This window comes from Polyodon spathula, unplaced genomic scaffold (assembly GCF_017654505.1).
Source record: "Polyodon spathula isolate WHYD16114869_AA unplaced genomic scaffold, ASM1765450v1 scaffolds_764, whole genome shotgun sequence".
Lineage (NCBI taxonomy): Eukaryota > Metazoa > Chordata > Actinopteri > Acipenseriformes > Polyodontidae > Polyodon > Polyodon spathula.
In genome coordinates, this window is record NW_024472252.1 from 1,438,208 (window position 1) to 1,463,245 (window position 25,038).

At 49.0% G+C, this 25,038-nt stretch overlaps 1 protein-coding gene across 3 annotated transcripts in view; it reads right to left on the minus strand.

Moving 5' to 3' along the window:
* Positions 1–245: 245 nt before the first annotated feature.
* Positions 246–25,038, minus strand: part of dph1 (diphthamide biosynthesis 1) — a 28,527-nt gene continuing 3,734 nt past the window's right edge. The window contains exons 2-9 of one of the 3 annotated variants that reach the window (XM_041241183.1): positions 23,710–23,864; positions 22,482–22,603; positions 17,390–17,458; positions 16,640–16,796; positions 14,381–14,481; positions 6,976–7,054; positions 1,896–2,030; positions 246–1,405 (exon numbers count right to left, since the gene is read on the minus strand). In XM_041241183.1, coding sequence (XP_041097117.1) covers positions 1,280–1,405; positions 1,896–2,030; positions 6,976–7,054; positions 14,381–14,481; positions 16,640–16,796; positions 17,390–17,458; positions 22,482–22,603; positions 23,710–23,864 — 944 coding nt within the window. In that variant the 3' untranslated portion in view covers positions 246–1,279. Of the gene's footprint in view, positions 1,409–1,821; positions 2,031–6,975; positions 7,055–14,380; positions 14,482–16,639; positions 16,797–17,389; positions 17,459–22,481; positions 22,604–23,709; positions 23,865–25,038 lie in introns of all 3 variants that reach the window. The other 2 variants (XM_041241182.1, XM_041241181.1) reach the window with 2 other exon arrangements.

The window sequence follows — 25,038 nt, forward strand, 5'->3', positions numbered from 1 at the left end:
TAACGTTGTCAATGGGGAAACACAGTTTTCAATTCTATCTGAGCTCCGTATATAAAGCTGAAACGGACTTAAAAACAGGAAGAGGCTGAGATTTTGTTTTGATAACGGTAATCAATCAATCACGCTAAGAGCAGGCCATTTACACAAGTGTGTATTACATACTAGAGGGGATCATTCATTCTATTCATTCATATATATATATATATATATATATATATATATATATATATATATATATATATATATATATATATATATAATTCCAGCGTGTGTCGTTTTGTCTGTGTTAATATATAATTTAATATTCCTTCAGATTTTAAAACACGGAAAACAAGATTAGCCCCATCTCTTATAAAGCGTGGTGTCATCGCATAGCAAGAGTTCCTGTCCTTTGCAAACACTGTAACACTCTGATGAATCAAATCCGTCTTTTTCTCCATCCGACAGTCTGCGCTTGCGAGGCTGTTTCCCTCAGACACTTGCGATTTCCTTTCAAAAGCAAGATGAAACATCCCTCTCTCATCCGCAATAGCGCAGATTACAGTGAAAAAGTTCATGGTTTCTCTTTCTTTTTTAAAATAAAGATCCCTAAGGAAATGCACTTTAATAAAACTGCAAGTCGCAACAGAGATAGAGCGGTGACTTGCTGCTCCAGCTTATTCTGTAATGCCAAGCATTGCGAGGCTATTAGTTTTTAAAGATTGCAATCTGCGGACTCTACCCCGCCGCAGAGACAACCAAACATTCAGCAAATGGAAAGAGCAGCATTCTTATCATGCGCTGCAGAAACAGATGAAAACTGATGAAAAAAATTTCTGAAAATGTATTTATTTATTTGTCAGAAGCACTTGATTATTATATATATATATATATACACGCACGCACGCACGCCAGGTTTAAACATGATCGTGGGACCAGCACCTGCAGCTTTAAATAACACACCTACAGAAAACAACCCAGCATGCAGGGGTGAAATTAAGACTCCTCCTGCATAGCACTTTCATCCATCCCAGGTTCGATTAGCTACAGTGTACAGGTAGCAAGCTCACATGTGTCTTACTAAACTCAGAGCAAAACCCGCACTGGATCAAACTGCTATGCAACGGGAGCCTTATTCACAGCTCTGCAATGTATCAAGACTTGCGGTTCCTTTGAATGGTCCTAATGGATCAAGGCTCAAAGAACCAGCTCAGAACTGGAGCGGTCCTAATGGATCAAGGTTCAAAGGGCGGCTGTTGAAGTCTCGCTGGCCGACGCTGTCCGTCTGGCGTCTTGTTTCTCATTGGCTGCTTGCTGTGACAGGGGGGCTGGTTGGCGGTTGTGTCGATTCCTCTTTGCACCTGCAGGTGGCGCACTCCTCTGACTTGCCTGTGGACTCTGTGGACTGGGCTGCACCCTGCTTACCCTGCTGGGAAACAGAAGTGGAGAATTACAGGTCAGTGAGACACACACAGCATGCCACCTGTGCCACTTTCGGGATTTGAAAGAGGAACAAACCTCCAGGTAGATGGGGCAGGTTCAGATGATCCACTAACACAGAGACCCCGACACGCACTCAAAGCGTGGGTCCAGCCTGTCACCAAGTACCAAGAGCACAGAGCAAGAAAGGACACAGCCTCAAGGCAGCACCAAGCCTGTAGTACCGCCCTTTCACCCCAAGGTGGTGGTAAAAGCACAAACTAACACTCTCACTCCAGCCCTCACCCCATACCCCAGAGTACAGCTTTCTATTTCAACCAAGACCAGAACACAACTATTAAATCTGCACTGTTTTCCAGTGGTGCACACTGAGGACCACACTCACAAGCGGACAACTCTTACACTTGAAATGGATCCACCGTTGCTGTCTGTGTGTGTGTGTGTGTGTGCGTGTCCCGCCTCCCCACTGCACACACCTGGGCTGATTTTCTGCTCGGTCGCACGGGTTGGTTGGTTGGGTGATTGACAGCCCACGGTCCCAGGCTCTGATTGGAGTAGAAATCCATCGGGTAGGTCTGCTGCCACTCCACCTCCTTCAGGGCAACTGCAGCCTAGGAGAGGGTGAGAGGGTGAGGGGAAGGGAGAGAGATTGGGTGAGACACAGAGTTCTGTCAGCTGTCTCTCCACACCTGCACACCCCGGCTCTCTGAACAGCACTCTACTCAGCAGATCAAAGCTGGGCTCGTCAATATTCTTTAGTTTTAACTCGAGGACTTCAAAGTGCAAAGTGCTTGATGAGGGAGAGTGTGAGACAGGACCCACATCACTACGTCACTTTTCGCACAGGGGCCTTTCAACTAAAGAATCACGTGTGTTGGAACGGACTAATCGATTTTCGAGCAAAGCGTTGTCCAACAAACCCCAAGTGTTGGTGTGCTTAGCAATCTGATTGCCTGGCTGTGTGTGTGTGTCGTGTGGGTCACCTTTTCCGTTACAAACACAGCGGCCCACCTCCATAGAAAACAATGGCTGGGAATGTCTGACTGTCGCAGAACTAGGAAAAGCCGTCACTGTGCTAAACAGACTGGACCCTGCGACCCCACCGAATAACACAGCATCCACACACAGACTGGACCCCACCCACTAACACAGCATCCACACACAGACTGGACCCCACCCACTAACACAGCATCCACACACAGACTGGACCCCACCCACTAACACAGCATCCACACACAGACTGGACCCCACCCACTAACACAGCATCCACACACAGACTGGACCCCACCCACTAACACAGCATCCACACACAGACTGGACCCCACCCACTAACACAGCATCCACACACAGACTGGACCCCACCCACTAACACAGCATCCACACACAGACTGGACCCCACCGACTAACACAGCATCCACACACAGACTGGACCCCACCCACTAACACAGCATCCACACACAGACTGGACCCCACCCACTAACACAGCATCCACACACAGACTGGACCCCACCCACTAACACAGCATCCACACACAGACTGGACCCCACCCACTAACACAGCATCCACACACAGACTGGACCCCACCCACTCACACATCCACAGACTGGACCCCACCCACTAACACAGCATCCACACACAGACTGGACCCCACCCACTAACACAGCATCCACACACAGACTGGACCCCACCCACTAACACAGCATCCACACACAGACTGGACACACAGACTGGACCCCACCCACTAACACAGCATCCACACACAGACTGGACCCCACCCACTAACACAGCATCCACACACAGACTGGATCACAGCATCCACACACAGACTGGACCCCACCCACTGGGACCCCACCCACTAACACAGCATCCACACACTGGACCCCACCCACCAACACAGCATCCACACACAGACTGGACCCCACCCACTAACACAGCATCCACACACAGACTGGACCCCACCCACTAACACAGCATCCACACACAGACTGGACCCCACCCACTAACACAGCATCCACACACAGACTGGACCCCACCCACTAACACAGCATCCACACACAGACTGGACCCCACCCACTAACACAGCATCCACACACAGACTGGACCCCACCCACTAACACAGCATCCACACACAGACTGGACCCCACCCACTAACACAGCATCCACACACAGACTGGACCCCACCCACTAACACAGCATCCACACACAGACTGGACCCCACCCACTAACACAGCATCCACACACAGACTGGACCCCACCCACTAACACAGCATCCACACACAGACTGGACCCCACCCACTAACACAGCATCCACACACAGACTGGACCCCACCCACTAACACAGCATCCACACACAGACTGGACCCCACCCACTAACACAGCATCCACACACAGACTGGACCCCACCCACTAACACAGCATCCACACACAGACTGGACCCCACCCACTAACACAGCATCCACACACAGACTGGACCCCACCGACTAACAGCAGACTGGACCCCACCCACTAACACAGCATCCACACACAGACTGGACCCCACCGACTAACACAGCATCCACAAATAGGCCATCTTGTGCTCAGTAAATGAAGCAAACAAGCACCTCTGCTCTTCCAGTTGAATAGAATTGGCCTCACTGTTGCTGGTGTTATTATTATTAGCCTCTTAGTTTCACAGCGCTGTATTTCTCTGCTAACAATGCTTTGCAGGGAACACACGTTCAGAGCACTTTGCCAGATCCGGCTTTGCTCCGCGGAGCTTCGGGAAGACAGTGGCTGGGGAATTGGAGCTACAGCAGCGTGCTCAGCGCAGGAACTTGTGAACGAAGCGCAGGAAGGACGAGCCATCCGCGGTGGTGTTACTGCAGAATCATTTATCATCCAGGAAGCTGTTGTAATGGCTTCTAATGGAGCCCCCGCTGTTCCTAATGGCAGGCTGGTTCAGGTCTAGAGTCGGAGTGCATTTTCTTACTGCAACACTGCACCGCAAATCACCAGCGCTCAGCGAGAGCGCTCACCCACTCAGGACGTGCAGTCATTTCTCGCAATCCTTGAGCGTTTCCTGAACAGCACGCTGTTCCTCCAGGGTCCTCGCAGAGCAACGCTCTCTTGGGAAAATGAGAGTCGTTCCGAGAGCAAATATTGGTATTTTGTAATTGACCGATCACAGTTCAGCCATGCATTTATTTGTTATTCAATCGTTAATCTTGTATGATGTGTGTGTGTGTCTCTGTATTTGTAGCTGTGATTATTATTGCTGGTTATTTGGAAAAAACAGAGTAGGCGTGTTAATGTGCAGAGCTGTCTGTGTTACTGTTTAGTGTCATTGTAAAAGCATTGTAATTGTAATTATAACTGACCCCAGGTCTGCTCTCAACCCCTCCCTCCCTTCTCCTCCATCACTCTCAGTTTAGCCTATCCTTGACTCTCCTCTGCCCTTCCAGTCTCTAATTATCTTTCCCTCTCTGCTCCCCCCTCCTCTCTCTCCCAGTTTAGCTGGCTGTGTTCACTGCTCCGGATTCCTCATTAGACTTCATTCATCCCGGGAATTTAATAAAACATTCAGAAAAAGACGACTCAACAAAACTCGTCCCAGGGCTACGTGGCTGGTACCATGGAAACTGCATGACAAGTAACGAATGACTGGAGGTTTTAATTATTCATGTGTATACATTTATTCATTTTAATGAGACAGGGAAGGGGCTAACTGTGTCTCTCTCTCTCGTTAAATGTAGGTAGACCCGTTTAAATGTTGCTGTAACTGCGTACTCTAACCAGCAGGGGATGCCAGTCAGCTTTGAGACACAGGCTGCTTCGTACGGGACTCTAAGCTGCTGCTGAAAGTGGTTGCCTCATTATAATTTAATAAGAACACCTGATTTAATATCTATTTTTATATCTCCTTAAGCTTTTTACGCATTACGGAAAATAGCTAAAAACGCACTCCACCTCCTTCGGCACAGAGATGCGGGATGAGTGGAGCCCTAACAAAGCAGAGCCGTTTAGAAATGCAATGCTGAACAGACAGAGCTTGACAGAGCTTCTTCTGCCTTACAAGAGAGCCGTACGTGAACAAAATGACTGCAAGACGGTGTGATCCAGCCACCAGGCCACACTCCCTCCCCTCCCTCCCAGTCCCTCAGCTCTAACCACTGGTCCACACTGCCCTCTCCTCAGCTCTCCCCTCTTCTCTACCTCCCTGACCCTCAGCTCCAGCTACTAAACACAAAGCTCCCTGTGAATGCCAATCACGCTAGAAATATTGAAGTTTGTTTCTCTGTTTTTGAGTTCACCGGAAGCAAGTTTTTCCAACAGGCTAATTAGGTGTCTAATGAAGGGAGAGGTTAAGGGGGCGAGCACAGGGCAGGGCAGGGTGTCAGAGAGAGGAAAGAGCTCTTTTGAGCCCCCGACCTCAGGAACGTGCGGCTGTTCTGAGACCTTGACTGGAGGGAGAGGTTGAATTATTCATGATCTCCGTTCTGCAAATTACATAACGATACAGCAAGCTGGGGAGAAACAAACTGCACTGCCCAGCTACGGGCAAACGTTTCCCTACAGAAATCAACTCATTCCGCTTCACAAAGACGAATGCAGCCCGCTGAATAATGTTACCTTAACACATTGAATTGCACACTGCCGGCTTTGTAGCTTTCCATATACTGAAAAACGTGACATTTCAAAATCTTAACGTGAAATACTGTACTACTGTTCAGGCTTCCGGTACTTTTGCGATATCATTTTGTAGTTTCTTTGATGACATGACGTTAAATAAAAGATCTAAATTATGTTCATATAGTTATTTTTTTGTAACTGTGTCTCAAATCTTAATTGTAAGTGATGCTAAACTTTTGGCCACAGCGGTACAGCTCCTAGCTGCAGCCCCTCAATACAAGCACAGGGACCCTTTACTCTCTCACACCCCTCTCCCTGCGAAGGATCTTGGCATCCCTGCACAGGTCTGTCAAGAGGAGGAAGCTGTCCTCCAATCTCAGATGATGTGCAGAGCTAAGATGGGATTTAAATGCAAGTATAAAGTTGTACTTTGTACTGACATGAAGGAAAGGTTTCAGAGCAGCTGAGACTCGCAGGTTCTTGTTCTGACGGGCCCCCTTGCTGACACTGAAGCTCTGCACTGCCAGGACTCGGAGAAGCGGAGATGCTGCGATGGCTTCCTAGCGAGGCTGACCAGACTCATGGAGCCCCCGTGTAACTCAATCCTCCCAGGTGTTAAAGTCACATATCTCTCTGCTATTCTCCTTGCGATTCCAGATCCTGTTATCCAGGCATGGGACAGTGCAGTCTGGATAAGCAAACGTCACGTAGAGACAGCAGCCTGCCATTGAACACAATGACTGATGCGGCTGATTCACGACCTTTAACTGGACTTTTAAAAATAAGACCTTAAAATGCCTGTACTCCTAACCCACCTCCCACCTCCCCCCAGCCAATCAGAGTGCACGATTCCCCTCAACCCCAACCCTCCTCCCACCTTCCCCTAGCCAATCATAGCGCATGATTCCCCGCCCCCACCCGGCCATGTCTGGGAAGGCCAGCTCTTACCTCGTAGGGGGTGAGAAGGGGTTTGGAGAAGGCTGTCCCCCAGTCAATGGAGAGTCTTGGACATGCAATCTGAACCCAGCTAGAAAAACAAGACAGAACAGCAATTCATTCACAGGGTTATCTTGTAGCAGAGCTTCCAAACCCTGTTTCGCATGGGGTCCTGTTACTACACCAGCTTGCCCATTCTGGAGCCTCTGTGTTAAGGAGGCAGTGTGGTCCAGTCGTTAAAGTCCAGGGCTTGTAACCAGAAAGTCACGGGTTCAAATCCCAGCTCTGCCACTGACTGACTCGCTGTGTGAGACCCTGAGCAAGTCACTTCACCTCCCTGTGCTCTGTCCTGCGGATGAGATGTTAAATCAATGTCCTATTGGAAGTGACTCTGCATATAATACACAGTTCACAGCCTGCCTCTGTAAAGCGCTTTGTGATGGTGGTCCACTATGAAAGGTGCTATATAAAAATAAATATTATTATTATTATTATTTCTGATCTCATCTGCAGCAGCGATGGCCTCCTTCAATAGCATTTGCAGCACATTTTTCAAAGCAGGGGCTAAAGAAAATGGAAATGGCTAGGAATTTGGCTTACAAAGCTTCCTAACCTCTCTGCAAACCGATCAGAATGCACACTTGCCTCGTGTTCCTATTCACAGTCTAATGGAATCCATTTCCAAAACCCACTGCATGTTAACCATTTTGGAGCAGATCGGGTTTTCAACGGGATTCGAATGCACAGGGTTACAGGCATGGATTCATGCAAACGATATCATGCGAGAAGACTCCAAAAATGTTTTCTAAACGATCAATTACAAAAGGAACGATTCCCTGCGCGCGCAAACACAGGAATGGCACTGCAGCTGGAGCTGTATTCTAACGAGGAGGCAACAGTGTAGAAGGACAGACGCATTTAATCAAAAACAAATTTAAACAGAAGCATCAAAGGACTGCGAACGGCTGATAAGCTGGAAACAGAATGACTACAAAAGATTTAGAAGTGAGTAGTTTTTCGAGATTTACGATTATACTGTATTTACAGTACTACTCACTTCTAAATCTTTTGTAGTCATTTTTGTATTACTTTAGTATAAATACATGTTAATTTGGATTCATATGTTGTTTTTTTCTGACTTTATGTGAACGAAAAGACACACATTTGCCCGTTTTCCCATTGGAAATAGTGATATTTTGAAATATCACTGTCCTGGTCACAAAAGCAAAGTTTGTGGGGAATAATAGCCATTTTCTGTACTTCTGAGACATAAGCAATTAGGAAATAACACTTACTACCCAGGAACAAAAAAAAAAAAAAAAAAATTGTTACACGGTGTAATAGTTCCGTTTTTTTTTTCCCTCCCAGCAGCCCCCTTGAAAGCAGAAGCTGCGTCTCTCAGGGGCTACCCTAGATACGGATCTTCAGCGATTCACAGACTGACGAGAGCTGTAATAAAGCTTGCTAATGAGCCCGGGCTCATTCCAGCCACGCTCGCTCACACCCCCTGGGTGCCGCGGCAGCGCAGTGAAATGGAACTCCGTATCCCTGAGCTGCCGAGGGTCCCAACCTGTGGCTCCGCAAGCTAATCCCAGGAGCTCCCGAAGCGAATCCGCTAATTAATTACTCCCCCAGACTCCCCAAAGACAGCGTCGCAACAAGCCATAGAATTGCACATACTGTAGCCAATCAGATTCAGGCAGCTTTTCTACACATGGAAACCTGTAACACAGGCGGGACCTAGTACATATAGGAACCTAGACTAGAGGCAGCCTGACTGCACACACAAAGCAGCAAGGCAAGTACTGTGGACTGTAGCACTCAGTGTAAATGGCACAGTGACAGATCAGTCGTTAACTCCACAGGTAATCGGACCGGTGGAGGGGTTCAGCCCAGTCCGAGGAGTTTGACGCTGTGAGCGGCGGGGAGTCTCTGTGCACGTGCAGCTTCCTCCGGGAGTCAGTCTGAGTGTGTGGTTCTAATGAGGGAGCTACTAGCAGCAAGCGCTCTGCAATCAGGGCACGCAGCACAGACCCAGAGCCAGCCTTCCAATACTAATCCACACCCGTTACAATAAACCCAGGGCAGCGTGGCTGGCAGCCACGGCTCCACACACGCACTGCCAAGCAGGGGCTGCAGTGCGGAACCCAAACCATCCGACTGACAGCAGCACTACAAGAACACCGACCAACAGAACAGCCCTGTCTTCTAATATTATTATCTGAATTACAGCACAAATGAACCTGCTTCTTCAAACCTCGACGACACAGGACACAATACCAACAAGACAGCTTGAAGGCAGGCAGCTTTGCACACTGAGGCCATGTCGTGGCAGCCTGGAGGAGCAGGAATCGGGAGCGTCATGAATAAGGCATGACCCCCCAGAACACTGTAACGAATGCCGGGTCAGGCACAGAGCCCTACCACGGTCACCGGGTCACGCTGTCCACCAGCCACATCAATTCAGCTCAAACAGCCCCTCCGCCAGGGATCTCCCATAACATTAAACAGCAACTAGCAGAGCACCCTGCGAGCCGAGCAGCGTTAGAGCAGGGCTGAGTTAGAGGTCAGCCCGTTATTCACACGCACGTGGATTTATCGATTTAGCTGCTTGTTGTTCGTGAACGGAGTGCAAAGAGCAATGCGATAGCCAGGATCAATACGAGCAATCACTCAAAACTGAGAGCCGACAGGGCAAGCTGCGTCGTGACACATTTCAACAAACAAACGTCACAGAGGTACCCATGCACAAGACGACAGCCCGCCGCCAAGCTGAACTGCTGATTCGGCAGAAGTCGGACACACTTTGGGTTTTCTGAAATAAAAAGGACACTTGAATATAAAATACTGGGAAAGCCCTGGTATAGCCAGAGGACACAGTGAGCGGTTCGACAGCAGCATCTTCACGGCCTGCTGATTTTTCTTTTACAGACTGTCATTATAAAAACCAGCACGCCTTCATCAACGGTTCGTGCGAACAGCACAGAGAGCGAGAGCAGAGTCCACCCCCGCCATCCCGCTGACCTTAGAACGCTTCCGCTCGCTAATCCCAAGATTCCAGAACTGTGCCCCCCTTTTCTTTTTATATAAGTATGGGATGCTCTGAGGTTTGCGCATTACTGTTTAAAAACACACACACATTCCTGGAGAATTGCTGTCAGGGCTTGAGCGCATTATTCATTGAGATTTCACTGTGCAAAAATGCACTTGCAGTACCGCGCTTCTGTCTGTAAGGGGAGCCATGAACTGAAAATCCAATCCCCCCCCCCCCCCCTTAGTAATCTAATAATGCAATGGATTCGAAGAAAAGAAAAAATTGCAATTGAAAAACAGAAAGAAGTGGATTGCAAGGCATATCAAAAGAGCGAGTCTAGTGGTTTCTTTGAAGTGATTCTGTCATACAACATCTTAGAGGCCCCTGAATCCACGAACTGCATTTAAATCACACGGGCCGACGGCTTTGCCTTTCTCCTGTGAAGAACTAAAACCAAATGCAAAACCAGATCTCTGTGGCAGCCAGATAAGAGGCAGGCAGGCAGCATCCAGCCAGACCTGTCCTGACTTTACTAGACACCCAATGGATTTCTCTTGTACTGAACTGCGGGGCGACCTCCACTCCTGCTGCTGGCTTCCGTTCTTCCCTTCTCCCTTCCTCCTTTTCTTTCTTTTTCATGTCTTTCTTTTAAAAAAAATGTGTATCTTTAAATAAAAAAAGTAAAAGCTAATCTCTGCTCATCTGCGTTAGTCAGAGAGCTGGTTTCACAGAACAGAATTACTTTACCCCAGGACTTGTGTGAAACCGACCTGTAGTGTTTTTTTTTGTTGTAAGATTTTGCTTTTTAATTTTTGTAATGCTCATTTTGTATTACAGCTGTAACCATTTACTTTTCCCAATGTTTCACATACTCCCGACGCCTCTCTGTGTACGAATAACAATCTCTTTAAAGCCTGCTGTGCTAATAATATCCTCATGGTAATTGCTTTGTTCTCTATCAGACCTCTACAGCAGTGTTGAGTTCTCTATCAGAGACCTCTACAGCAGTGTTGAGTTCTCTATCAGAGACCTCTACAGCAGTGTTGAGTTCTCTATCAGAGACCTCTACAGCAGTGTTGAGTTCTCTATCAGAGACCTCTACAGCAGTGTTGAGTTCTCTATCAGAGACCTCTACAGCAGTGTTGAGTTCTCTATCAGAGACCTCTACAGCAGTGTTGAGTTCTCTATCAGAGACCTCTACAGCAGTGTTGAGTTCTCTATCAGAGACCTCTACAGCAGTGTTGAGTTCTCTATCAGAGACCTCTACAGCAGTGTTGAGTTCTCTATCAGACCTCTACAGCAGTGTTGAGTTCTCTATCAGAGACCTCTACAGCAGTGTTGAGTTCTCTATCAGACCTCTACAGCAGTGTTGAGTTCTCTATCAGAGACCTCTACAGCAGTGTTGAGTTCTCTATCAGAGACCTCTACAGCAGTGTTGAGTTCTCTATCAGAGACCTCTACAGCAGTGTTGAGTTCTCTATCAGACCTCTACAGCAGTGTTGAGTTCTCTCTCAGACCTCTACAGCAGTGTTGAGTTCTCTACCAGAGACCTCTACAGCAGTGTTTTCTTCCCTAGAGCCCCACTACAGTACTGAGCACGCCTGTCTGTGCTGGGCAGGGCGTCAGGGGTTACTTGGTTATGAGGACAGGGGGCTGGGACGGAGCTCCTCAATGGGGGTGATTGATTGCCACGCTTCAACGGCCTCTGGACTCATCGGAAAGATTAAAACACTTTTTTTTTTTGAACACCTCTTTGCCGAGTTTTATTTAATATTAATTTGCTGAAGAGGCTACAAGGCTTCAGTTGGCAGTTAAAATGATCTCCGGTGGTCCACTTGCAGTGCAATTTCTATCTTTCAGAGCAGGGTGCTTTATCATCGCTCCACATGCATGGCACAGCTCATCTAGAAAGAGGTGCGACGAGGGCGCGAGTGCGTATCAGAGCGAGAGCGCGGGAGGCCAGTTCAATAAGAATTCAGGGCTGAATATTATTAAGAAGGGACTGGGTTAAGAACAGGATTGGTGCTTCAGCGGATATGGGTTAGTTCGTACGTGATTGCGTTGAATTGGTCACACTTACTAAAAAGGCAAATTACTGCAAAAAAAAAAAAAAAAAAACCTGCAGGGAGTGGGGAAGCTCCCAGTCAGCTTAGTAATCAAGCAGAAATAATAAGAAAAAATAAAGAAAAAAATCTTTCCCCTAGTTGGGGCTATCCATCTATCCATCTATCCATCCACCTATCCATCTATCTATCTATCTATCTATGGCTCAGAGACAGGAATTCTAGATTACAATTAAGAGGCTTAAAAAGGTAAAATTGCATAAGGGAATTTACTGAAACGCCAACCTGAAGATGTGCTGAGAGACAGAAGCACTGGAGAGAGAGAGAGAGAGAGCGAGAGACAGAGAGGAGAGAGGAGAGAGAGCGAGAGAGAGAGAGAAGGGAAGAGGGGTCAAAGGCATAAGGGGAGGACAGAGGACCGGAGAGAGAGGGCGGAGGAGAGGGAAATGGAGAGTGGGAGACAGAGAGTGAGAAGAGAGCACCCTTTCCTCTCCAGACAGGTCTAACTGATCTGTTTCAGTTTACAGTGAGAGTCAGTGTGCACTTTGTATACTTAGAAACGCTAAAAGAAACTGAAATCAAACTCACTGGCAAACCATTTTTATGACGACACGCTGGTTAATAATATCAATCCCACTTACTGCCCTGCTGAATTCCACCACCCCCTCCATCCCGACAGGCACGAGATCAGACAGTCTGCATGCAAGCAAGCTGCTGGGTAACTACACTGTGCTGTATGGAAATATTGTGACAAATCAAGAGGCAATACTCAGCACAGGGAAGGCACACTGCAATTTCAATGTCATTTTGTTGAGCGATTGCATGCTGCCGCTAGGTAATTTTCCCAGTAAGTGGCTGCTGGCCAGCTCTAACACGCAGACGTGCTGAATGCAGAAGTGTGTTTTCGGGAACCCTGAAAGGTTACGCACACTTGTACAAAAACTGAGAAGTTATCGGGTTACAGTCAATCCAAAGCGCACGGGGAGGCTGGGAGTGTGCGATCACAGTGTGGTCTGCTTGGAAGTCCAGTTGCAGAGTTCAGGCACAGACAGACTGTAACAGAGAGCATGAATGGAGGACTGGAGACAAGCTTCCCAAAATATGCAGCTCCAGCACACATACACACATCCATTTATTAATGGATAAATAGATAACACTGTGTACACACACCCCAGTGCTGGTTTGAATGGGATCTGCTCTAGCCGTGCATCTCTAATGCTTCCTCCCTCCAGCGATACGTAATTGAGCCTCATTGCATGTTTGTAAACTTAATGTTACATGTCCCAGTTTCAGCAAGGCTTGTTTAATGATGAAGAGCTGGTACTGTAGTGAAGGAATGAGAGGGGGGAGAAATCAGAGAGAGAACGGGAGAGGGAGAGAGTGCGGGGGAGGCAAGCATCTTAAAATTAGACAGTTGGCAATACATGGGTGACTTGTTTTGACAATAACATGGTTTACAGGGAGAGAAAGACAGAGAGGAAAGGGGAGAGAAGGCAGAAGAGAGAGGAAGACATGGGAGAGAGAAAGAGAGAGGGGACAGGGGGGTGGAGAATCCAGTGTAGCTGAGTGATTAGAGCTGGAAGACTGGGAACAGGGGATAGGGGGGTGATCCAGTGTGGCACAGTGGTTACAGCTGAGGGGTCTGGGAGGGAGGGAAGCAGCACGACCGTCTGGTTAAAGCAGAGTAAGCTAGGATGCTGGCACAGTGCAGTATTTCTCATGTCTCCTGCCTGACAGAGCAGGGCAGGACTTGCTTAGTTTGTGAATTCATTTCCCTCTGTGCCCAGCCGGGAGGCAGGCTCACTGACTACACCATCAGAACCCGGGCTCAGCACAACTGGCGGTCCCGCGACCCGGGTCCCAGCACTTCTACAGCAGCAGCCTCGCCTCTCCCGATCTGTACTCCAGCCTTTTGCTGCTACTGGCTGTCTGGATAAAAACGCCAGTCTTTAGGAGCCGAGTCCACAGACCCGCCCCAAGCATCAATGTCTCTGTCCGGTCTGTGAACAGGCTAACCATTCCACTCCAGAGCTCTCGGAGAGGGGTAAAGTTATTCATAGAATGCTTTTTAAATAAAATCACGAGCTGAAATTCCGTGAAGCGACACGCAAGACGCATTAAAACGCTGGCCAATGCCTCATAAGACATCTGGACTGTCATGAGACAAATCCTTTACTAGCCGGGCTGAAGCAGAGGGACAGGATTTAAGGTGTCCTGCGTGGCACTATCTCACAAGACGTCCAAGCTATGATAAGACAAGTCCCTCGCTAGCGGATCAGCGGCACCGAGATTCGGAGGGAGAGGGTTCCAGGTGTCTTACGCGTCGATGTCTTGCAGCAGGTCCAGTTTGCTGGGGAAGATTTCAGAGAGCAGCACTCGAACGAACGGGAGACCGAGGGCCTGCAGACGGGACTCCAGGTGCTGCAGAGAGAGAGAGAGAGAGAGAGAGAGGAGACAAGGTGTCAATGTACAGCACCTGTACTGTTTACAGTCAACCTGGCCAGGAAATAAACACATTTAATGCTGAGTGTAAATCTCGCTCTCAGGATGCCAACGACAAAGCATTCGCAACGTCTGCACCAGCACAGGCTCGATATAAACACATTAAATACGTTAATATCAGCTTTTCATCAGTTTAAATTTCACACCTTACAATATGGTTTGAAGTGTTCTGCCTCTGATCCAGCTGAGCGCACTTTCTCCTCTACTCTTTGCATGAGAGGCTTCCCTCGCAGAAGTAAGGAAATGCTTTGGTCTTTGCTGTAGTTTTTGAAGGTCTTTGGTCAATACACTCTGCCCTTCAGAGCTGGAAGCAGACCTCGACCCAGTCCTGCCAACCCAAATCCCTGACAGGACGATAAACTGCGGACAACTGACCACAGAGCCTCTCTGGGTTAGGAAGATGTATCTGTTTTCTGAGAGTGCAGTGCAGTGCAGTGGAGTAGAAGGGGGAGAGAAGGTTGAATCAGTCATTTCACACAAAGCACGGAAAACAGAGACAAGAGCAGCAGGGGGCCGCAGCACAGAGAGGGAGGGGGGGATAAATCAGGACAGAATGAGCTTCCTAATATACAGTCTGCACTCGCTCCCTGCACGCAGAGAGAGAGAGAGAGAGAGAGACCCCTACAGGATAGCATATGGCACAGCAAAGCAGAGGAGCTGGGAGCCTGGCACCAGGGGGAGCTGCCGGCGAGCGTGAGGCTGATCCACAGCGACGGGCCATTCATTACAGAGGCTCCCTCGCAGCAGGGAGCACGCTCTCGCCTGCCAGCCCTCATCCGTTATCCACCTGCCAGCCCCCTTCCCCTAGTCAGCCTCCGTGGCTCTGTAGCCGGGCTGGTTGAGAGGTGAGGAGAGTCATACAGGACAGAAGGACAGCCACAGCCCCAATGACAAAACTTTACTCATTTATTTATAAGCATATCATACATCCTGAGCGCTCACCTGCTACTGCCAACCAGCTCACCCCAGCAGGCATGGTTATATACCGTGGGGGGGTGTATATATATATATATATATATAGAGAGAGAGAGAGAGAGAGAGAGAGAGAGAGAGAGATTTCATAGACGTGAAAGGCAGAGGCACCTTGAATAAGCCGTTACCTGTCTAGCGCAGACACAACTCTTCAGAGCCAGCGGTGACAGATTAATGCAGGTCTCTCTCTCTCGCCCCTTTCAATATACTACATTCACACCTGCCTAGCAATGTGATACATGATACACAAGAAATGAAGTTTCTGCTCAAGAGAGACAACTTCCCAATGTTTCGGTATGCTTAACATAGCGCTGTCAAGGAAAGTGTGCTTGAAAACTAACAGTGGAGGAACTTAGAGGCTTTTGATGCCATGCTAACGACTCTCACTTAGTTCTACTGAAATCTATTAATGTTCTTGTAATGCCATTTACTGCAATGTAACAATTACTTTATTTAAACCTTGTGCTATGGAGTCAATGTATTTATTTTTCTATATTGCACGTGATCTAATTGTATCATTTGCTTTTTTATTTCCTCTGATAGGCGATTCTGCATTCTTTAATAGAATGCCAGTCTCTCCTTCATATTTTATTTTGTTGCAAAATACACCAGAAACCAGGTTGCTAGTTTAGCATGACAGGTTTCTTACGACTGAAAATCTATTTTCTCTACAGTCAGGAAGAATATTAACAGAAACAGAAAGCCTCCCTCTTGACAAGCTGAACAAAACAGCATTGAAGACGGCACAAGACCCACACGTGTTCCAAGCCGCGCTGTATGTAGGTCACCAGCCCAGGTGCAGCTCATTAAGCTCTGAGCCTCTCGCTCTCTGGTGTCAGTCTGCCTGTCAGACCGAGGGGGAGAGTTACAGATTGAAAACACAACGCCTGTCGCAGATAAAAATAAAGCACTCCAGGTCAGCGACTGCGAGACAGATGACCGCGCAGAGATCCGCTCTCAAGACGTCTTGATCATGACGCCCCCAGGAAGGAAGGAACAGCCTTGCCGAGCTTTGTCAAAATCGGACGAGCTCTTCTCCAGATTACACTGGGCTGTAGTGGTGTACGAGTGTATGAGTTGGGGGGTCCCCCCCTCTATGTCTCACCTCCAGGATCTTGGGGCTCCCTTGCCTGCCCAGCGTCCCCAGTATCAGCCCCCAGCTCTGTGCCCTCCGAGCCGTCTCGATGGCTTGCTTCCTGGTGCCCCGCATTGCCTCGTGGTCGTAGTGCTCCCGCGAGAACACCTTGCTGTACGGATCATACCTGAGAGAGAGGGGGGACGGGGACGGGGGGGACGCTGTCACTGTCAAGGGGCAACACATGCACGTGTCAAGGGACAACAGTACTGCAACAGAAACTGTCAGGCAGGCTTCTTGGCACTGTAATTCCCTCAGGTCTCCAGCAGGTGGCGTGTGTGTGCAGCGAGAGACTCTGAGACAGAGATCCACCTGCTCTCAGACTGCAGAGGCCGGCTGAGACAGACTGTCACGCTGCAGGGACTAATAGCCTTGCTAAGTGATCTACAGGCTTACCACTGACAGTACTGGAACATGCAGGGCATTGCATTGTGCTGTACTGTGCCACTGCCAGGAACAGAGAGGCTGCGAGACAGGGAGAGAGGCAGTGTGTCCTAGTGATGTGAAAACAGAGACTGGGAGGGAGAGAGGGAGGCAGTGTGGCTCCAGTGCTCAGAGCTGAGAGACTGGGAGGGAGAGAGGGAGGCAGTGTGGCTCTAGTGCTCAGAGCTGAGAGACTGGGAAGGAGAGAGGGAGGCAGTGTGGCTCTAGTGCTCAGAGCTGAGAGACTGGGAGGGAGAGCGTTAGAATTAGTGCGGCTGAGGGGAAGTTTATTCTCACCTGTAAGCTGGAGTGTCAGGGTTAGCGATCATTATCGACTCCAGATGAAAGCGCCCGTCTCCAAGGTACCTGAGGAAACACGACAGGGTGTCAAACACCAGGGCTGCATTTCACTGCTGCCAACGCAATGCTCACCACACAGAAACCCACACAAACACCAGGGCTGCATTTCACTGCTGCCAACGCAATGCTCACCACACAGAAACCCACACAAACACCAGGGCTGCATTTCACTGCTGCCAACGCAATGCTCACCACACAGAAACCCACACAAACACCAGGGCTGCATTTCACTGCTGCCAACGCAATGCTCACCACACAGAAACCCACACAAACACCAGGGCTGCATTTCACTGCTGCCAACGCAATGCTCACCACACAGAAACCCACACAAACACCAGGGCTGCACAAACACCAGAAACCCACACAAACACCAGGCTGCATTTCACTGCTGCCAACGCAATGCTCACCACACAGAAACCCACACAAACACCAGGGCTGCATTTCACTGCTGCCAACGCAATGCTCACCACACAGAAACCCACACAAACACCAGGGCTGCATTTCACTGCTGCCAACGCAATGCTCACCACACAGAAACCCACACAAACACCAGGGCTGCATTTCACTGCTGCCAACGCAATGCTCACCACACAGAAACCCACACAAACACCAGGGCTGCATTTCACTGCTGCCAACGCAATGCTCACCACACAGAAACCCACACAAACACCAGGGCTGCATTTCACTGCTGCCAACGCAATGCTCACCACACAGAAACCCACACAAACACCTCACACATACACAGGAAAATCTGCCTATAATCCAAGTCAAGGTCCGTTCTTTTCACAATTCACTGTTCGCAAATCCCACTGCCCCCCTCTCGTAGATCCATGACAACCGAACGATCACAAGGCGCGACGGATTGAAGCTTGCAGCTGTCAGGCAGGCAGTCTCGAACACTCTTAATTAAAATGTATAGATCACTGAACGTCTGTATTGTCTTTGTTATACTAACGCCACAAATCACAGACAAAAGGGTCTGCAATTGCCAGGCTATTAAGAGGCTGGGATATTGATGTGGGTCTGACTAGCCCTGCGCACATCGCTCACACACACACACTGCACAGCACACACACACATTCAAACAGCTTTTTCCCAGGAACTTGCGCTCATGCTAACCCTTTGTTTGAACACGGCTCAGCAGTGCAACAGACACTAGACCCAGAGGAGCTCGGTGAGCAAACACGCAGTTTATTGATACAAACACAGGGTGTCAGTGACAGGACAGGGTTTCCATCACAGACGAGGGAGTGCCTGGTAATGAACGAGTCTCGAGAGCTAGTTATACTGGCCGCCCTGTGTGTGATCCATTGCTCAGACCCATCGCGGATAAGGACTGCACACCAGCACACCTGCTCAGTGTACTGGTTTGATGGCTAATGCTTTTGCAAGAGCACACTTGTGTAGAACAAGCTTGATTCAAGCTTCCAGTTCTAAGTTCTGAAAGCTGCCTGAACCTGGAAATCAGACCAATTGTGATGTCATAGTGCTGTGCTGTATGACATCACAATGGAATGACTGCAGCCTGCTTTCATCTTTCAGCTGGACATTCACCTCATGATTTGCTCAGGCGAGAGAGATGCTCCTCCCACAAAGCACTTCATTTATTTTATTATTCTTCAGTTTAACAAGCGGAGGGCCTCTGAGTCATTGAAAAGTGAACTTGGCGAAGGCTGCAGGCGCCGTGCTCATTGGTCCGCACCACAACCCAGACAGGGGCTTCTTTGGAGGACGCAGCACTTGAATCTGGTCAGTTGCCTCTTAAGCTCTCGCTGCTGTGAAGAAAGTCAATGTCCCCTTTTTTGATCTCCGCCGTGCGTTTGATCAGAATGTCAATCTGGCCCTTTCGCAGCTCAGGGTTATAGATTTAATCTGCCCTTGAAAGACTACAGCAATTCACAAGCACTGTATCTGACACGAAGGACGGGGCCGGTCCCCTGGACAGTATATAATTAACCTGGACAGTCGCTCTCAACAAGATCCAGCTGCATTGATCAGGCTGCCACATGATGCACAATAACGCCACTCACATTTCTTGTAACAATTTACTACAGTATTTTTGCTGTTTCGCATGGCTATACTGTGCAGTTACCAAAACGTATTAATATGCTTTCTCATAGCTCGCTATTCTTTATGCATACCTGTGCATATAAGGGACGCTTCCAAGATATTATATAAATATCCGTTTTCTATTTCCCTTTTTATCACGCATGCAATCCCCTTCCTACAGCCGACTGCGGTACGCCAGAGCAGCGGCACGGTAAACTCGCGCTAAAGTGAGGACGGTCCACCCCAGACACCAGACACGCACGGTTTTTAATAAAAAGCATTCTGCTGTGCATCGCACTCTGCTTTCCCAGGGTTTGTCTGGGTTTTCACCATGCTGTGCAGTGCACACTTTACCATGCTTGGATACCCTGTCCCACAACCCTGCACTAACCACAGGAACACGCCGCGAGAGAGTCTTAGCCAGGTCCATCGAGTGGGGTCGGGCAACGCCACGCTGCCAGTGTTGCTGCTAAGTAGCCACCTTGACGGATTAATCTCTCCTGGGCAGCTCTGCCATCAAAGGTGGAAGGATTAGCCCAAATGTCCCCGTGTTACACAACTACCCCCCGGGGTGAAAGCAGCATGACCCCACTGGGAGACAGGCTATCTGCCCTGCTCACTGTGAGCGATTAAGAGTTATTAAGTACCAATTAAATCCTGATTTGTAACTGCACGATTTACTATGTGTTTGTATGCGCTCCTTGACTGCCTCTAATCATATTGAAAGGGGAGTCACTGAAAACAGCGCACAAGCAAACCTCCCTCAGCTTCAGAAGAGATGCAGGGAGCCAGCGCATCCTCCCCACACTGCGGTTCAGTATCCAGGGAGCCAGCGCGTCCTCCCCACACTGCGGTTCAGTATCCAGGGAGCCAGCGCCCCCTCCCCACACTGCGGTTCAGTATCCAGGGAGCCAGCGCGTCCTCCCCACACTGCGGTTCAGTATCCAGGGAGCCAGCGCGTCCTCCCCACACTGCGGTTCAGTATCCAGGGAGCCAGCGCGTCCTCCCCACACTGCGGTTCAGTATCCAGGGAGCCAGCGCGTCCTCCCCACACTGCGGTTCAGTATCCAGGGAGCCAGCGCGTCCTCCCCACACTGCGGTTCAGTATCCAGGGAGCCAGCGCGTCCTCCCCACACTGCGGTTCAGTATCCAGGGAGCCAGCGCGTCCTCCCCACACTGCGGTTCAGTATCCAGGGAGCCAGCGCGTCCTCCCCACACTGCGGTTCAGTATCCAGGGAGCCAGCGCACCCTCCCCACACTGCGGTTCAGTATCCAGGGAGCCAGCGCGTCCTCCCCACACTGCGGTTCAGTATCCAGGGAGCCAGCGCGTCCTCCCCACACTGCGGTTCAGTATCCAGGGAGCCAGCGCGTCCTCCCCACACTGCGGTTCAGTATCCAGGGAGCCAGCGCGTCCTCCCCACACTGCGGTTCAGTATCCAGGGAGCCAGCGCCCCCTCCCCACACTGCGGTTCAGTATCCAGGGAGCCAGCGCCCCCTCCCCACACTGCGGTTCAGTATCCAGGGAGCCAGCGCGTCCTCCCCACACTGCGGTTCAGTATCCAGGGAGCCAGCGCGTCCTCCCCACACTGCGGTTCAGTATCCAGGGAGCCAGCGCGTCCTCCCCACACTGCGGTTCAGTATCCAGGGAGCCAGCGCTTCCTCCCCACACTGCGGTTCAGTATCCAGGGAGCCAGCGCATCCTCCCCACACTGCGGTTCAGTATCCAGGGAGCCAGCGCGTCCTCCCCACACTGCGGTTCAGTATCCAGGGAGCCAGCGCGTCCTCCCCACACTGCGGTTCAGTATCCAGGGAGCCAGCGCATCCTCCCCACACTGCGGTTCAGTATCCAGGGAGCCAGTGGGTTTTATTATTGGTACGGATATATACTCTCCCGATCTCATTTCATTTTTGTCTTTTAACAAAATGGTCCAACATTAAAATTACCATTTGAACTTATTACAAAGCACCATACCAGTAGCCCACATGTATCGCGACCTGCACATCGCGATACATATCATATCGTGATACATATCACATCGTGACGTGAGGGTATTGATTCTCCCCTATAGGAAAGCCAATGGACTGAAGAACAGCACTGTGATCTTGTTAGACACTTGGAAGTCAGGCCCTTTATTTTTGTTTTATATCTGATTTCTCGGGAATTTCATTTCCATACATGCATCGTTTGAATGTTAAGGAAGGGATTATCTTGGTCTAATATTTTCATTTTTACATGCTTAAGTGCTACAAAGCGTTCGTAACAGCTGGGAATGTTTTGGTAGAAAAACAAAGAGATAAGTAAAATACAAAAAGGCCTTGCTAGTCTGTGTACAAACAGAGTTAAATAAACAAACAGCAGGATTACCACTGGGAGAGAACAGGCTCTCACTTCATTAAACACATGCTTTCACTGAAAACAGTCATACTTCCTCAAGGTTTCAATTCGCTGGCTGGTTAGTCATTTCAACTGCTTAAAATGGGAACCATGTGAGCAGTTTGGCACAGCGCTGAACCCACAGTACAGTACTGATCCTGTCTGGCACAGCGCTGAACCCACAGTACAGTACTGATCCTGTCTGGCACAGCGCTGAACCCACAGTACAGTACTGATCCTGTCTGGCACAGCGCTGAACCCACAGTACAGTACTGATCCTGTCTGGCACAGCGCTGAACCCACAGTACAGTACTGATCCTGTCTGGCACAGCGCTGAACCCACAGTACAGTACTGATCCTGTCTGGCACAGCGCTGAACCCACAGTACAGTACTGATCCTGTCTGGCACAGCACTGAACCCCCCCCCCATTTCAACCAGACCTGGACTCAAGTACAATTAGAATTAGAATTGTTCACATTAACATGTTTATTCTGCATCACCCAGCAATAATCTCAGCTACAAATATAGAAATATAATATACCCCCCCCCCCAGCCCAAACAAAACACTGTTAGTAACCCCAAGATCCCCAGGCACTGGTACTCACACAATGGCGCTGACGGGGCGTTCCAGTTTGGGGGAGGTGCAGCCCAGGATCTCCCCAGGGGACAGGGGGCGGCACTGTGGGACCAGGACATCGAAATGGGGGCGCAACTCTGCACAGGCCGACTGCGAGGGGGGGGGAGAGAGAGAGAGAGAGGGAGAGAGTGAAGGATGTGGGTGAGAGAAGGAGGGAGAGACGGACAAATCATCTGTATTCATGAGCTATCAAAAAGAGAAGTTTTTTTCAAAATGCTGGGACTGTTGTTTCTACTAATGGCCCTCGTGCGATCGGCGCTGTTGTGAAGGTGCTGGGAGGCGTGTTTAAAAAGCTTTTTGAAGCTGGGGCCCCCGTCGCTAATCAAACAGCAAAGCGCTCAGCCCCTCTTCATTATTCTACAGCCCTGCAGCTCACGGCTTTGTTTGAAACACAACGCTGACCCGATTATCAGACCAACGTGCCAAATGCTTTATTAAAAATATGCTTTTCAATTTCCGGAACTCAATAACAAAAGCCCCTCTCCCATAAAGGAAGGGCTGCGTCTAGCGAGGCGATGTCATTTTCCACTCCGCGCTCTCACAGCACCCCTGGGGTCAGTTCCAATTCCAATTCCAAATACAGCAGCACGGTTTGATGAGATTCCAGTTCCAATTCCAAATACAGCAGCACGGTTTGATGAGATTCCAGTTCCAATTCCAAATACAGCAGCACGGTTTGATGAGATTCCAGTTCCAATTCCAAATACAGCAGCACGGTTTGATGAGATTCCATTCCAAATACAGCAGCACGGTTTGATGAGATTCCAGTTCCAATTCCAAATACAGCAGCACGGTTTGATGAGATTCCAGTTCCAATGCTGTTTATTTCAATTACAATCATGCTGCAGTAACATCTTTACTTATTCAAAATAGCCCAGCAATAATCACAGGCTCAAAATTACGCAAAAATACTACAGAACTTTTTTTCAAACAAAATGCGGTCACCAAAAGTGATCGACAAGTGGAGAATAATGCCCGCTCCGTGTAAAACACATCACGTAACTGCGAATGAGTAAGCCTGGAAAGGTGTGTAATTGAAATCTATCAATTACAGTATAATTACATTTACAAGTGTTCCAGGGTTCAGCTACAATTAGTTACAAACAGACCACTAGACCCGCGGTCAACTCCAATCTGTAATGAATTCCAATTCCTATGAGGGGGCGAGAGGTCAGGTGGGAGAGGTGAGGGGTTACCTGCAGAGCAGCCACGAACTGGATGGTGCTAACGAGAGCGATGGAGGCCCCGGGATCGAAGTTGAATTTCAGAGTCTCGATGAAGTGAGAGGCGTCTATCTGGATATCCACGAACACGTAGAGCATCTTAATACCAGAGGTGGAGTCGATCGGGACTGGGGGAGACAGAGAGAGAGAGAGAGAGACGGCATTATTGTTTAAGAGAACATTCAAGGTAGATGCCAGTTAAAAATGCTCCAAACAATTTCCTGAGGACAATGAGGACAGTGGTGCATGAGGACAATGGCACATGGATAATCAGGTCTGGACAGGCTAGACTGGGGTGGAGAGATCCTCACTCTCCTAGTCCACCAGTAACCAGGAAAGTCAACATTTAAAAAAAAAAAAAACACTTTCTTTAAAGGAGTGTCGACCAATACTTTAAAATCAATTTTCTTAACCCTTCAATTCCCTGCCCAAATCAGCACCCCTGTCATAAGCAACGCTTCGAAATCCATTCCCCTTATTCGCTTTATTAGGATTGTTACTGGCTGCAGAGCTAAGAATCTGTGGGTCTTTAGTTTTGTTTTGCAAATTCAGAAAATATTTCAAACACAATGCTGCGGCTACATCCTGGTACCTGTGCTGTAGGTCACCCGGTGTGACTGTGTTTGAGAGAGCTTGTCTGAGCTGGACTGATTGGCCTGTAGCTTTTTCGTTTTGCACTGTGCTGTAACGCGCCCTGGTTTTAACAGCCCCTCGGGGGGAGACCTGCGTGGGGGCGGAGAGGAATTTATTTCGATTTTTTTTCTTTACCGCTGTGAAAGTGTCATTCTTCTCTTTTATTGGGTCCACAAACGGGCCTTGCACGATTATTCCCATCGCGATCCCGTGTCCCTGTGGATCGGCACCACGCAGGAAACTGAAAACACACAAGGACTGATCCTTTCCAAAAAGGGACCGAAACACTAAAGAGAATCAATAAACAGCAATCCAATTAGCACTAATGCTGGGGAGCACATTGCCTCCACAATTAACGGAATAATTAAAGAACACGGTGCGGGTCTGGAGAGCACACAGCGCACCAAATCGATCTCTCTGAGCAAGCAGACAGTCACCAGGGTGCGGGCAGAGGGGCAAAGGGAGGGCTGAGGGCAGCGGCTTGTTTTTATGAGTGAGAGTTCATCTGCAGCTAGAAACAGGGATTCCAAAACGGAACCAGAACGATAAAAAAAAAAAAAAAAAAAAAAAACTGTTTAATGGAATAGAAGCAAAAAAAGAGACTGCATTTAAGTTTTAGAAAAAATCCATGTAGAGAGAATAAAGGAAAATAAATGGATTCAGAGACTC